This window comes from Diabrotica virgifera, chromosome 3 (genome assembly GCF_917563875.1).
Source record: "Diabrotica virgifera virgifera chromosome 3, PGI_DIABVI_V3a".
Lineage (NCBI taxonomy): Eukaryota > Metazoa > Arthropoda > Insecta > Coleoptera > Chrysomelidae > Diabrotica > Diabrotica virgifera.
In genome coordinates, this window is record NC_065445.1 from 244,894,014 (window position 1) to 244,909,961 (window position 15,948).

A 15,948-nucleotide genomic window follows, 5' to 3' on the forward strand; every position below is an offset into this window, starting at 1 on the left:
TTAAACAGAAACGGAGAAAGCACACATCCCTGTCTGACTCCAGTAAGTACGTCAAATTCGTCACTGTTGATCCCATTGTGTCTCACGCTGCAAGTCGCCTCAGTGTACAGTGACTTTATAATCGAGATTATTTTATGTGGAATGTTTCTTAGCTCTAAAATTTTCCATATAGCAGCATGAGATAGGCTGTCAAAGGCATGTTCGAAATCAACAAAAACCATGTATAGAGGTGTGTTCCATTCAACCGATTGTTCCATTATTACCCTCACATCTATTATTAGATCACTAGATCACATTATTAATGTGATCTATGCAGGAAGATTCTGGTCTAAAACCTGCTTGATTTGCTCGAAATTCAACCTTGTTTGTTAATCTTTTATGTACGATGGTTGTAAAATTTTTATTTATGACGGTAAGCAAGGTTATTCCTCTCCAATTTTTGCACAGTGTGAGGTTGCCCTTTTTTGGAAGCTTAATAATGTTACCTTTTTTCCAGCCCGCTGGAATGCAGTTTGTTTCCCACACCTCTCGGACTATGGGGAGCAAAAGTTCAGCGGTTAGATGCGGGTCAGTTTTAAGTAGTTCGGCAGCAATGTTATCGATTCCCGGGGACCTGTTATTTCTCAGAGATTTGATAGCTGTTATTATCTCCGTTTTGGAAGGGGACTCGCAAGATATATGCAAGTCTATCTTCTGAGGGTGTTCAACAATTTCATCTGCGTTATCCCTGGGCGTGCCTAGCATCTCCTGAAAGTGCTCTTTCCATCTCTCTACTTGGTCATCCGTTGTAGTAAGCAATTCACCTGTCTTGGATCTTACAATGTTCGAACCGTTAGGCCCATTTTTTATTAATCGTCTAGTAATTTGATACAGCTCTCTAGTCTTGTTGTGTTGTGCAGCTGTTTCTGCTTGTTTTGCCAGTTCTTCAGCCCACCTTCTTTTGTCTCTTCTTGCATTTCTTTTAACTGCTGTATTTAGTGTTTTATATTCTTGTTGTCGGTTCGTTCTTTCTTCTACAGTTCTTGCTTGCAAGATATCTTTTTTTCGTTGTTTTCTTTCCTCGATAAGATTCCAAGTTTCATCTGATATCCATTCCTTTCTATCTTTCTCTTTTTTACCCAGTTTGTCTTCAGCTATTTCTGTCAGAATACTTGCCAAGTCTTCCCAGCTATTTACTTCACATTCTCTTGTTTTACTTGAAGCTCCTCCCTAAACATGTGTTTTCCTGGGAGCGTTTTTAATTTGTTTAGATTATATGTGGGTCTGTCAGTATTTCCTGTGGTTTTGTTTTTTGCCATCTTGATTTTAATGGTACCAATTAACAGATGGTGGTCACTTGCGATGTCGGCTCCTCTTTTATTTCGAACATCAAGAAGGGATGATCTCCATCTTTTTGATATGGCGATATGAGTTTCCTCATAATAACACATTAATGGCATAAAAGTAACATGCACATTGCGTGTCTTTTGAAGTGAATAATTCGAATTATTCAAAATAACTCAAAATAACAAAATATAATAGTAGGGGAGCATTGGATGCTAAATTTATAGTTACTAAAGCTTTGGACCAGATAACAGCGAAACTACAGGGTAACATTCCATGGTGCTTAATGTATGCTGATGATGTCGTGTTAGTAGGAAATAGTGAAAGAGTTAGAACAAAAACTGGAACAGTGGAGACAAGCTATGGAGGAAAAAGGTTTAAAACTTAGTAGGACAAAAACAGAGTATTTGGAATGTTTATTTAAAGATGGAGCTACTACAAATAAAATGGTATCTTTGGATGGTGAAATGATTGTGAAAAGCAATAGTTTTAAGTACCTAGGATCGGTATTACAGAGTAATGGAGAAATAGATGGAGATGCATGCAGTAGAATTAGAGCTGGATGGATGAAGTGGAAAGAAGCGAGTGGTGTGTTGTGTGACAGAAAAATTCCAATGAAGCTGAAGGGAAAATTCTATAAAACAGCCATAAGACAGGCTATGATGTACGGAACTGAGAATGCTTAGATGGATGAGTGGAGTGACAAAGAAGGATAAAATTAGAAATGAGTATATTAGGGGAAGTCTAGGTGTGGCACCAAATGATGCCAAAATGAGAGAGAGCATAGGTTAAGATTGTTTGGTCATGTTCAACTGCGAGACGTTAATCACCCAATACGAAGAATAGCTGAAGTGCAGATTCCTGGAAGGAATAGGAGAGGAAGACCAAAGAAGACCTGGGGGGAGACGATAAGGCAGGACATGTTGGTAAAAGGGATTAACATTGATATGACTCAAGATAGAATTGTGTGGAGAAATGCAATTAGGGAAGCCGACCCCGCATACAGATAAGGCAAAGAGAATGATGATGAAAGCGTCATGGGAACCTATTGGATTGTGAAGCTTAGGTCCTAAAACCAAAAAACGTTAAGGTAAGTTTTCCATTTTAGTGGGGATTTTCCGTATTTTAATTTAATTTTCCATTTTCAAAAATCGGTTTTTCCGATTATAGCGCATCTATCCATAATTACATAATTAATAAGAGTTACTTATTTTTACGTAACAAATATAAAGGTACGATTCTGACAACGACTGCAGACGTCAGTTGCAAGACTTTTGAAATATACACTGTTCTTCATGTACTTAAGAGGCTACAGTAGCGATCAACAAGTAGCAACAAACGTGTTCCAAGATTGCGGCTCTAATTTTGAATATTTTGTCGAGATATTTGGTACACATATTCGTAATATAATAAAGAATGGCGGTACAGAGCCCAATTTCAGAAATATGTTAGTACGTGGAAATTACTCTATAACTAAATAAAATATTGAAAAAAGGAGCCTGTACCGCCATTAAGAAGAAAAAAAAATAAACTTTCTTCAAATAAACTTTTTTATCCCATGCCTAGATTTTGTGTAATCTTGGAACTACTAAATTTTTTTATTTCTAACAAGAAATCGAACATATTATAACTAAATAACTACTTAGGCAACATAGAGAAATTATCACTGTCATTTTGACAAACCTGCGTCAGATTTTCTCTAATCTGTTCTGTCATCTTTATCGATATCTGTTCAGTGCAGTAGTGTGTTAATGTAAGAATTCGTTTTTGTTGTTTCATAGGAAAGTAGTGTTTATTGATAGTTAATTTATTATATATTTGTTGTTGTTGTATAAGTTGTTGGCCTCTTTGAAAGAATAGATTGTTGTTAATTGTGAGTTTTAGTTATATGTAGGTAGGTAAGTATATTTTACGAAAAAATATTTCGAATTCTAATGCGAGTATATAAAGTTTTAGGAGGATTTTTTATTCTGAAAATATTATCAATAGTTTAACAAAATGGAAAAAGTAAATCAAACGAAAAATAAAGTGAAACCTTCCAAGAAAAAGTCCATTAAAAACCATGCCAAAATTATGCAGAAATCAAAATTTGTTTCGCTTCACAACAAAAAATGATTATTTATTATTGTTTTATTATTAGATATTTCATGCAAATACCTTTCTAAATACCTATCTTAACATAAAATTTTCACCCATTTTGGTTTATTTTTATAAATATCTATTTATTAATAATAAAATCGTTTTCTATTAAGTACTTCCATTTAGCGCAACTATGATATTGTCAAAATATTAATCTTAGATAATGTCAAAGATTACCACTGTTGCCAAAGTTTATGATACTATCTCCCGAAGTTATATTTTGTTGCTACCTGTTGATCGCTACTGTTTACTCTTAACTTATTTTGTCATAATCTGACGATTTTGAGTTTTTCTAAAAGTTTCTTTTTTACGGACTGCTTGGGCTCCCATGCGATAAGCAACATTTTTTTAATTGTACATTTTTAATAAAGGCTGACCCAAAAGACTTACATCTTAAAACATCTTAAAAATAAAATTGAGCACATCATAAAGATAAAAAATGAAAAAAAAATATCTGCAATATTTTTTAAATTATTATTTATTAAAAAAGAAAAAATATAGCAGATTTCATTGGTCTACTAGAGTCTAGGGTCTTCTTTTGAAGCTTCAGAAAGGTTAACCGATTTTAATTTTTTAAATAAGTTTGAAAGCCTATTTGCTATTATAAAAAAAACTTATTTATAGCTTAACAATTTATTTTCCATGCAGCAATGTTTTGAAGAATTACGACATTTCCAACCAGAGCTAGATTGCAATATTATAATTCAAAAACAGAAAAGGATCCTGTGAGCTATTGCGTATTGTTGTGTATAGATAACTACAAAATTTTTCAAATAAAATTAAGACATTTTAAAGGCGTTTCTGATTTCTATAAGTAAATTTTTAAGCTGTTATTTTTACGTGTTTTTTTCGAGAACTTTTATTTTTATTTTTTATTTTTTTATTTATTATTAGACGGGAAACCCCCATTACAAAAAAAAATAATAGTACATTTTTGATTAAAGGCTATATCAAAACTAATCTAAATAGCATCCTATTAAAAAAAGCTTAAAAGATACATATAGGTACACATATATCACATACAGAATGAACAAAAAGTTATTTAAATAATAAATCCATTAGGTACATAAGTTATCACTAATAAACTGGCACATATGTAATAGCAATATAACATTAACATATTTCCAAAAGAGTTCTCTTAAATGACTGAAAAGAGTTATTAAACACATCCAATCTATCTTCTCTATTCATAAACTCTAGGGATCGATTCATGAATGAGTGTCTACCATAATTAGTTGCATGAAAGCCAATAAAAAATAAGTTATTTTGTCGAAGCATTCTCTGTGGAACAGCAAATTTGATTTGTGAAAGAATTTCTGAACATGATATATTTCCATTCAATAGTTTGAAAACAAAGCAAATATCAAACATGGTTCTTCTCTTCTCTAATGTATCCAGTTTAAGATACCTTAAAATATGAGAATAGTTGTGGTCAGGAATCATATTCAGATTGAACATATAATTATAATATCGTAGGAATTTATGTTGCACACTCTCCAGTAACGACTTATAGACATTATACTGAGGAGACCAGATAATTGACCCATATTCAAGCTGTGATCTGACCAACCCAACATATACTGTCTTCACTGCCTCCAAAGATAACCCTTTACAATTTCTTAGTGTAAAACCTAACATCCTGTTCGCTTTTACTGCTAGTTTATCTATATGATCACTAAAATTCAGTTTGTAGTCAAATAGTATACCCAAGTCTTTAGCTACCTCATTTATTTTAAGATTTTGCCCATTTATAGAATAGAATGATGGTATTCTATTTTTTTTCCTATGAAATGAAATCTGAAAGCATTTATCAATATTAAGGTCTAAGAGATTATGTTCACACCACTGAGAAAGACTATCCAAATCTTTTTGTAGTAAACTAATGTCAAGATCATTATGTATAGTTAAAAATAATTTGAGATCATCAGCAAACATGAGAAAGTCACAATACTTCAAGACCTTTTTGAGGTCATTAACAAACAGGTTAAATAACAAAGGAGAGCAGTGTCCCCCCTGAGGAACCCCTGAACATACCTCAATCACTCTAGATATAAAGTTACCGATTTTAACTACTAGCCTTCTATCGCACAAAAAACTACGCAACCATTCCACCAATCTATCAGAGAAACCTATATTTCTCAGCTTCTCAACCAATAACAAGTGATTGACCTTATCAAATGCCTTGGAGAAGTCAGTATACACAGCATCAACTTGATACCCCCTCTCCAAGGCATCCAACAACCTACCATGGTATAGAAGCAAGTTGGTCATTGTGGAATGACCTCCTCTAAAACCATGCTGTTCATCAATAATGATGTGTTTGCAATGCCAGTTCAAATAACTATACATGAGACTATCAAATAATTTTGGGATAGATGATTGTATGGATACACTACGATAGTTTTTTACATCATTTCTGGAGCCTGTTTTAAATATAGGCGAGATATAACTTTCTTTCCAGATATGGGGAAAAATTCCAGTAGATAGAGACAAATTAAACAGTTTACACAATGGCTGAGATAATGAATATTTGCACTGTTTTAAAACAAGATTTGGAATGCCATCAGCCCCAATCATTAGCTTATTAGGAAGAGTCCCTAACTTTTCGAAAACCTCAGATACACGTATCACAGGACAATCTATGTTAATTTGGCTATAAAATTTTTCAGGAGACATTGCCTTTGCATTTGAGAAGACTGTAGAAAAGTGATTAGCAAATAAGTCAACAATTTGTTGACCATTGGTAGCAACTGAATTATTTAGAACCATGTTTTTCAGAATATTACTTGATGTTCTCCTACCATTAATGAATTTCCAAAAATTCTTTGGATTACTAATCAAATCCCTATTTACAGATGTCAGATAATTTTTGGATAATTTTCACTTTTATTTTTATTATTCATTACAGTCTTCCCCAGCTTTGTTTGTCTGCCAGTGGTCTCCACTCACAGCAATTTTTTTGTCCACCTGCCGTCTTTTATTCTTGCAACATGTCCCACCCCTCTCCATTTTTGCCTTGTTTGTATGTGTTTCAACAGTGATAAAGCTTATTCCAGCATTGATCTCTCCATTTCACGCACGATCGTTTCTCGTATCCCCTCCAATTACTTGCACACCTCGAATACCATGAATGTAGGTAATTGTGTTAAATATAATAATTATAATCTTTTTAAAAGCAATATTTAGAGAGACATAAAGATGAAAGAAGAAAAAGGAATAAGATATGGATAAAATATAGGCTGGAATTCCAGCCTATTTTCTGAAAAAATGTATATGTGTACTTACAAAACCAATTTTGTTTATTTTTAACAGATCACTTGGTACTGGTAGTTTTCCCAGTCTCTGGAAGAAGAGCTTTTTAAAGCCGATTTTTAAATCAGGTGCAAGGAACGACATATCAAACTATCGAGCTGTCTGTAATCAGTCAGAGCTGCCAAAGTTGCTTGATTGTTTGGTTAGTAAGAAACTGACATGGTGTTTTAGAGGCATTTTTAATCCTGAACAATTTGGCTTTATGAAAGGGAGGTCAGCAGATGCCAGCCTAGTTTTGTATGTCAATCATATATATAACAGCTTTGAAGAGGGATTCCAGGTTGACTCGATCTATACTGACTTTTCTAAAGCATTTGGTCGGGTTAACCATGGGGTCCTATTACAAAAACTAAGAGCTTTGGGTATTGTGGATCCCCTTCTTCAGTGGATTTCAGAATTTATTAGTGGCCGTATGCAGGCAGTTAACTTAGGAGGTGTTACTTCGATTGAAATAACAGTTCCATCGGGCGTGCCGCAAGGCTCTCATTGTGGCCCTGTTTTGTTTTGCTTGTTTCTGGTTGATTTAGTAGAAAAAATTAAAAATTGTAGTGTTCTTATGTTTGCTGACGATGTAAAACTGTTTAGAAAAATTAAATCCTGGGATGATGCTGTTATACTACAGGAAGATCTTAAATCTTTTTATGATTGGTGCAGTTTAAACAGAATGTCACTTAATATAAACAAATGTCATAAAATGACGTTCTCGAGGAAAAGAAATCCAATTACATTCGTTTATTATATTAATAACTTGCCATTAGCCTCTAAAAATGAAGTATCAGATTTGGGAATCTGGTTAGACACCAAACTGTCATTCTCATGCCACATCAATCAAGTAACAAGCAGGGCGATGAAAGTACTGGGATTTATCCAACGTACATCTGTAGACCTGTCTTTGTTCACATTTAGAAAACTTTATTGTGGTATCGTTAGGCCTATTCTAGAGTTTGGATCATTTGTATGGTCCCCATCATACAACTGTTACATTGAACATATTGAAAGAGTCCAAAATAAATTTTTGAGGGTAGCAGCTTATAAGAGTGGATACAGGAGAGAGGAATATGACTATCAATGGGTAAGAGATAGTCTAAATTTACCAACACTTGAGTCAAGGAGGACATTGTTAGATTTATGCTTCCTACACAAAGTTTTTAATGCTTTCATAGATTGTCCTCAATTGATATCACTTTTTAGTCTTAAAGTTCCTAGTAGAAGCAACAGACAATCAGAAATCTTTTCAGTGCCATTTCACCACACTAATTTTGGTATAAATGAACCGACTACACGATTGGTTCGGAGTGCTAATAGCCTGCCAAGACAAATGGATATTTTTGAAAAACAAAAATGAATAACCATTTTCAATTTTTGACTCCAAAATTGGTTTGTTAAAAAAACAACTAAGGGGTATCTTACAATAAGTTTGTTGTAGTTCTGTATTGTTCTTGCAATATGTTTGTATTATTCTGATGTGTTTATTATTTTAATAATTTATTATTGTTGAGGTGTAACTTGTAAAAGTCTTGTTGTGTGTAAAACTTGTAAATGGATGCCGTAAATAAATAAATAAATAAAAATAAATAAATAAATTTTGGCAAATGTATTGGCTCCTTGGACGCAGATCAAAACTCAACATCCAAAACAAAATTCTTCTGTACAAAGCAATACTCAAACCTATTTGGTACTACGGACTACACCTCTGGGGCTGTACAAAGGCAACATCACTGAATATCATCCAAAGATTTCAGTCTAAAATTCTAAGATCAATAGTGGATGCACCATGGTATGTAACTAATCAAACACTTCACGAAGACTTAAATATACCTTTCATCAGAGAAGAAATCCATCGAGCCTCGAAATTACAAAACCAGCGTACCATTCACCATGACAATGAGTTAGTAAGGAAGTTATTCCATAATGGCCCTGCCACAAGGAGACTAGATAGAACCTGGCGTCAGGACCTATTTTAAAACTTAAACATAAATAGAATAAGATGAGGAAGCATCATTGGAAGTCTCTTCTTCATGCCCAAAAACATGGAACAAATTTACTTAATACTCTTTTAATGATGTAGATTGTAGATTGTAAATAAACATAATAACATAAAAAAAATTAAATCAAAGTAGATTTGTCAGATGAATTGTGTAAAAAGTTATTTTACATTTACCTAAATAGTTACAGTTGCTAGGCCATCAGAAACATGCTAATTATATGAAAACTGGGAATTGACAACTAACTATCATTCTATCCTAAGACTTTTCAAATATGTTTTTAAAGGAAAGGTTACACGAAAACAAGAAATATAAAGTAAGCAAGAATTAGGTATTCCTGGATTTAATATTCATAAAACTGGAACAGTGTTTAGCAATTCTTTCAAAGGTTTGAGATTATGAGTAATTGAGTATAAAAATATACATAACTCCACAAATCTTCTATATAAAAGTAATTGTCAAGTATTCTTATACTGCTAGATAAAACATAGACATGATAATATATTAAGTCAATAGAGCTTTTAGTCGAATCATACGAAATATGCATATTTTTAATTATGACAACAAATAGGTGTATACCTACTTTCTCGCATCCAAAACTGGATTAAAAAATAACAACTGATCTAAAATTTGACGTACCTTTTCGTCTTTATCGTTTTCTTTTGTGTTATCCGAAGTAGCAATTCTTTCTGATCTACTCTTGTCACTTTTATCAGGGGCTTTAGGAGTATTATCATTCTCAGGAGATGGGGCCATTTTTAAACCAAAATAAAATTGTTACTTGTACAACAACAGCCACTTATCACATATACCACATTTTGGGTTTATTTTGTTTGCACATCACTTAGATAACTTACATTACCTACACTGTACACTGTTTTTTAATATTGCAGTTTTTTTCTGTCCAATATCCACATTTTTGCAGTCCGCCATTACACTTACACTTTTCGTACATATCCAATAGAGGTGCGCCGCAATTTCTCACACTGCTATTTTGTCACTGTTACTTCACTACTATTCCCGATGACTGATGACAGTTTAAAAAAGTTAAGTATCTAAAATTTTGTGGGGATTTAAAAAAATACTCTACAATATAAGCAAGATAAGACTTATCTAAGTTGATGATAAGTTACAACGGTAATAGTATTTTTAAAAGTATAATGATGAACAATTATTATTATTTGATTGCGTTTCAAACGATTGGCGATTCAAAGTTTATAGTGTTATTATCAAAAAGTAACTTCTTAACCTTAACAGCTGTTATGTAGTCCATGTTATGTAGTTATGTAGTTCATAAACTCTGAACTGACACATTGACATGATTTTGTCACTCCCATAGAAAATCGTTGAATAGCCCATCTCTAATTTAATAAAATTTGACGTAAAATTCAGAAATGGACCGCGATAGTCGTGACGTCAAAACGTCAAAAAAAAAGGTTTCCAAACACGTTGTGTCTAGGTACACGCTGAAATGTACGCAAATAAAAAAGTTAAACTTCATCAACCTAGTGACTATTTAGCGTGGGCAGTGACTGTATATTTTGATACACGCTATTTTGATATGTTTAGTATAGTATTTAGTATAGTATAGAATACTTACATAGCAAAAACAAATTATAGAATGACGATGAATTCATTAGTATTCAGGGGTTTTAATGAGTTTAACGCTCTACCAGGTGAATTAAAAAATATAATGTCACTAAAATCTTTTAAAACCAAACTTAAGCTGTATATTAGAAACAAGTGATGTAATACTTTATTATGTTAATTTTATGGGTGGGTATTGTATGGTATTATATGTTGTAAATTTATTTAAAGTTTGTTTAATTTCATTTGATGTTGCTTAGTTATATTTGATTTTTGTAAATGATTTGTAATATCTATTCTCTACATTTATTTTATATTAGGGTAACCTATTTAAATGAATAAATATCTATCTATCTATCTATCTATCTAGTGTTTGTTTAGGTTAGGTTAATTGAAGGAAAGATCGAAGGAAGAAGGGGAGTGGGCAGGAAGAAAATGTCATGGCTCCGTAATGTCAAACAATGGACAGAACTAAAAAACATAGGAGACCTAATACATACTGCAAGGGATAGAGAAAAATGGTCAAACGTGATCGCGAACATCCATTAGTGGATTGAATAAGAAGAAGAAGTGTTTGTTTGATAGAAAAATATTTGTTATGACGTTTAATTCTACCTAACTTTTTTATTTGCGTACACGTTAGCGTATACCTAGACACAACGTGTTTGGAAACCTTTTGACGTTTTGACGTCACACTATCACGGTCCATAGAAACAAAACTTGATGACATTTGACTATGGCTCGTATAGTATAAATACCGTTTTACGTCATAGACTCAGCGTTGCCACATTTTATATCGGAAATCTACTGCATATTTAGCTAAAATCTACTAAATCAAAAACTAAAATATACTATAAAACTTTATTAACGTATTTGTATATAATCTAGGATTTTTTAATAATAAAAACAACAGCTAACTTAACTAGAAATTAATATAATATTAATGTTAAACCAAAACAAAATGTGTAAAAAAACCAAACTTTTTTACATTTTAACAGGGAAACAAATGGACCTACTTGCTACTTATAATAAATTTTTATCATATTCATATTTAATAGGTTTGTTCCAACACGACCGAGAACCGTCACGAAACGGTAACGCTCCTGCGCAGTAAACAAAATCCGTTCCAACAAAAATATGATCGTCATCGGATCGTCCTTCCCACTGTTCCAACAAGAATTGTGATCTTTCGGTGACGGTTTCGTGATGATCATTTCAGTAATCGGGCAAATGCATAATGTGCTGGTTGGACTGACTTGCTCACTAGGATTTAATTCTTTATAGTTTTTGAGCCTTTGATCGACTAAAAGTACACAAGCTGTCACCAACAAAAATGACAAATATATGATTACCGTCATGGGACGATAACTGGGCGATACAATTACGAACATGCGCACAACAAACGGTACAAGTAGTTTCGTGACGGTTTCTGGACCGTCCAAAAGTTCATGTTGGAACAAACCTAATGTTTGTATATAATATTTTGTCATCCATTGATTTTAACAACTGCATGTCTTGCAGTGGCGGCTTGTCACACATTTATGGACACATAGATTTTTTAAATATATAAGTTAATCAGAGTTGATGATATTCGTTTCTGTGAAATTTTTTTTTATTGCATATTTTAATTTACAATCTGCTTCATCGAAGCTATAAGCAAATAGTTTGAATGTTAAATACATGAGGGAGAAGCTGCCCTGTGGCAACCCTCCTATTATAATTTTTTACATTTGATCACAATATGTAGGTATATTTAATTTATTAAATCTGTTGGCCATAGTTTCTTCAGTTGTCTTGCGAATTCGGGAGGAGTGTTCAGCAGTCTTGCTTCATCATTTGGATGACTTCTCAGTCCATCAAGGTAGCTCTTTGTGGTCCTTGGAATTTCTTCCTCTACCAAGGGTGTAGCTGAGTCCTCGTGTAGAGTTTTATTGCTTACATACCAGGGTGCGTTGAATATCATCCTCAATATTTTTGATTGGACTCTTTGTATTATCTTGATATTTGATGGCTTTGAGCAACCCCAGAGTTGAACACCATAGGTCCAAATTGGGTTTATCATAGTTTTATAGAGGAGCAGTTTATTTTCAATATTGAGTTTTGATTTTCGACCAATAAGCCAGCTCATTTGTCGTATTTTGATGTTGATCTGGGTTTTCTTGGCTTGAATGTGCGGCTTCCATGTTAATCTTTTGTCAAGGGTTAGTCCCAAATATTTGACTTGTGTGCTGACTGGTAATTGTGTATCATTTAGTGTTATTGTTGGACATACATACATCCCTTCGGTTTGTAAATGTAATTTGGGTTGACTTCGTTTCATTTACTTTCACCTTCCATTTGTTGAGCCATGTTCCCAATTGGTCAAGGTGGTTTTGCAGTTGTGCAGACGCGATAAAATAGGGTCCTCATTGACAGCGATTATGGTGGTGTCATCAGCGAATGTTGAGATTTGGGTTGTTTCAGTGGTTGGGATATCTGCGGTAAATAATAGGTAAAGGAGAGGGCCCAGGACACTACCCTGTGGTACACCTGATTTAATGGGAAAATATGTGGAAGTTGCTGTGTTATATTTTACTTGGAAGTAACGATCTTCAATGTAGGATTTCATGATTAGTTAGTAGGGGGTTGGAAGAATACATTTGAGTTTGTATAAAAGTCCAGTATGCCATACTATACTCTATCAAATGCCATTTCTACATCTAAAGGCCGCGTCTCACCATCAAATAATTTGATCAAACAGTTTGAGCAAACTTGACGTACTTGAGGAAGTACGTCAAAGTGACGTCACAATTGCAGTCTTTTTGAAATTCTAAAAATCTGTGCTCTCACTATCAGTCTAGTTTGATAAAATTTTTTGTATTGAGTTGTCTAACTTGTTTGTACTTTATTTAAAATTAAAATTTTTCATTATTATCCACAATGAACACTCAGGATGTGACGTCACTAACTGTCACTTTCAGTTTGCTCAAACCAGTTTGATCAAATTATTTGATGGTGGGACGCGGACTTAAGGCCCCGTCTCACCATCAAATAATTGACAGTTATTTGATCAAACTTGACAGTTAGTAGACACAAAGTGACAGTTAGTATGTATAGTTTGTGTCACTAGTCAAGTTTGACTGTCAAGTTTGATCAAATAACTGTCAATTATTTGATGGTGAGACGGGGCCTTTAAGAATGCCGCTGTGCAATATTTTTTTTCCTCAATAGCAGTAAGGATTTTTGTTATAATTCTATGAGTCTGTTGTGTTGTGGAGTGTCTCTCTCTAAAACCAAACTGGTGTGTGGGTATTTCTACATCCAGGTTAATGTCATTCTTCAGTCTACCAAGTAGTAGTCTTTCGAAGATCTTAGACATTATCGGCAACAAGCTGATTGGTCGATAGGATGATGTTTTATTTGGAGGTTTACCCGGTTTGTGAATCATTATTATTTGCGCAAATTTCCATGTGATTGGGAAATATGTCAGTCTGAGTGCACTATTGTATATTGTAGTTAGCATGACCAATGCTCTTCTCGGAAGATGTTTCAGTATTAATCCTGTTATTAGGTCAACACTCAGGATGTGACGTCACTAACTGTCACTTTCAGTTTGCTCAAACCAGTTTGATCAAATCTTAGAATATAAAAGAACAGGAAGGAGTCTGTCATATATCAACAACACCCAAGGTTCATAAATAGAACAACACCTTAAATTTCTAGCGGAACTGGCCATCTTGAACGTCTGTGGATGACTCATAAGTTTTTGTCAACGAGGTAGAAGGTGTTTGTGTATTGGATCAGCTGTATGCATAGGCGTACCATCTGGTAAAGCTCCTGTATATGCAATCAATTAACTGAAGTTATTAGTATAATAAAATGTTATTTAACTGACTTTTCAACAAAATATTATATTAATACGTATTTGTTCTTGATCTATAGCTGTTTCTTTAACATCAAAGATGTAATAAAATCGTTAAGAATTTATTTTCTTCCCTCTTTCAAAGGTACGTCACTGGAGATAGAAAGCAAATCTGACAGCTGATCGCCATTTGCAACCTCCTTCCTGGCTCGGAGTCATTTCGCATTGTACTCCTTCCTAGTTTATTTTATATTCTAAGGATCAAATTATTTGATGGTGGGACGCGGCCTTGACAATTCTATATTTACTGTTTTTATTATGTACTTACACTGTTACTAATAAACGAAGTACTGAGTTCGCGGTGTGCAAGTACTTGGAAAGGGAAACGAGAAACGACCGTGCGCGAGTCGCGGAGAAATATTGCAACTATCTTAAATAATTCAAATTGTCAATTGAAATTGTCAAATTGACGTATATTTCATACCTTCTGTCATTGACGCAGAAAAATTATATATTGCTCCACAATATTGATATGATATGCAATTATTATATAAAGGTAAATTTAATTAATTGTATTTTGCTTGCAGAACTGCATTTTAATAACTGATTTTATTTACTACATACAATTGTTTACGTTTGCTAAACATAACCTGCATCTTATTTTTTCTTCTTATTATTTTTTTGGACTATGGTCTTGACAATTATCCAGCAACCAGGACTAATATAATTGGCCAATATAATTAAAAGTGCGAATAAAAGTACAGAGCCATAGCCACCTTTACTTAACAAGCCATGAAGAGAAAAAGGCAACATCGCAATTGATGACGTGCGTAGTCCGACTTTCGGACTACCGCTTTTGAAAACACAATTTTAAAGTAGAAATTCTGGTAAAATTTATAGTATTTTTTGAGTCGAACAAGAAAATAATATTAATTAGAAGTTTGTACAAAATAAAATTAAAAGTACTTCCTTGTAAGTAACGTTTATTATACAAAAAAAAACCAATAACAAGAATATACATGGGATTAATTTTTTTCGAATCCTAAGAAAACTAATGAGTATTTTTCAAAAATTTAAACGCAGAATGAAAGATTATGTTAGGACCGAGGGCCTAAAGTCCCTGAAAACTTCTATGTTTATTTTAATAATTTACAGGGGCGAAAAATTAAGAAAATTTAGTGTCATTTTTAGTTTCAAATATGTCATTCAAAAACAACTTTTCATTCATTCTAAGGGACCTTCGGCCCTCGGTAATAAAGTAATCTTTCATTCAGCGTTTAAATTTTTCAAAAATACTTATTAGTTTTCTCAGAATTCGAAAAAAATGATTGCATTTAAAATACACTGAAAATTTTGACAGGCGTCAAAATTTTGCATTTTGTTCCTTTCCCTTTAAAGTTTTTCGCACTTATTTAGAAACACGCTGAATTGATAAAGAACAAAAATCTAGTTGTTAAAGTAGCTAACTTTTTTTATTATCCAACATAAACGAAATAATAAAAAAAACAGAATGTTATTAAGAAAACCAGAGTCTATAGTTGGGTTTTAATATATTATTATTATTATACAAAAAAAAAACCAATAACAAGAATATGTGTAAAATACTTTACTTTAAGTAAATAATATCTTATTTTAAATTATATACAAATATCGCTAGAAATAACTATAACAACAATTTCTCACATGGTTTGATGTGAAGTGTTGGGGTTTAGAATTAACTGCTTAGCAACAATATTATTACAGCGTATTGTTAAAGAATCA

The 15,948-nt window shown here is 33.1% G+C and overlaps 1 protein-coding gene across 1 annotated transcript in view; it reads right to left on the minus strand.

Annotated features, from left to right (window-relative positions):
- Window positions 1–9,716, minus strand: part of LOC114338519 (CAR1 transcription factor) — a 262,177-nt gene extending 252,461 nt beyond the window's left edge. Inside the window, exon 1 of the mRNA XM_028289119.2 lies at window positions 9,399–9,716. Within this exon, the coding sequence (XP_028144920.1) occupies window positions 9,399–9,515 (117 nt within the window). The 5' untranslated portion in view covers window positions 9,516–9,716. The remainder of the gene's footprint in view (window positions 1–9,398) is intronic.
- Between the last annotated feature and the right edge of the window lie 6,232 nt (window positions 9,717–15,948).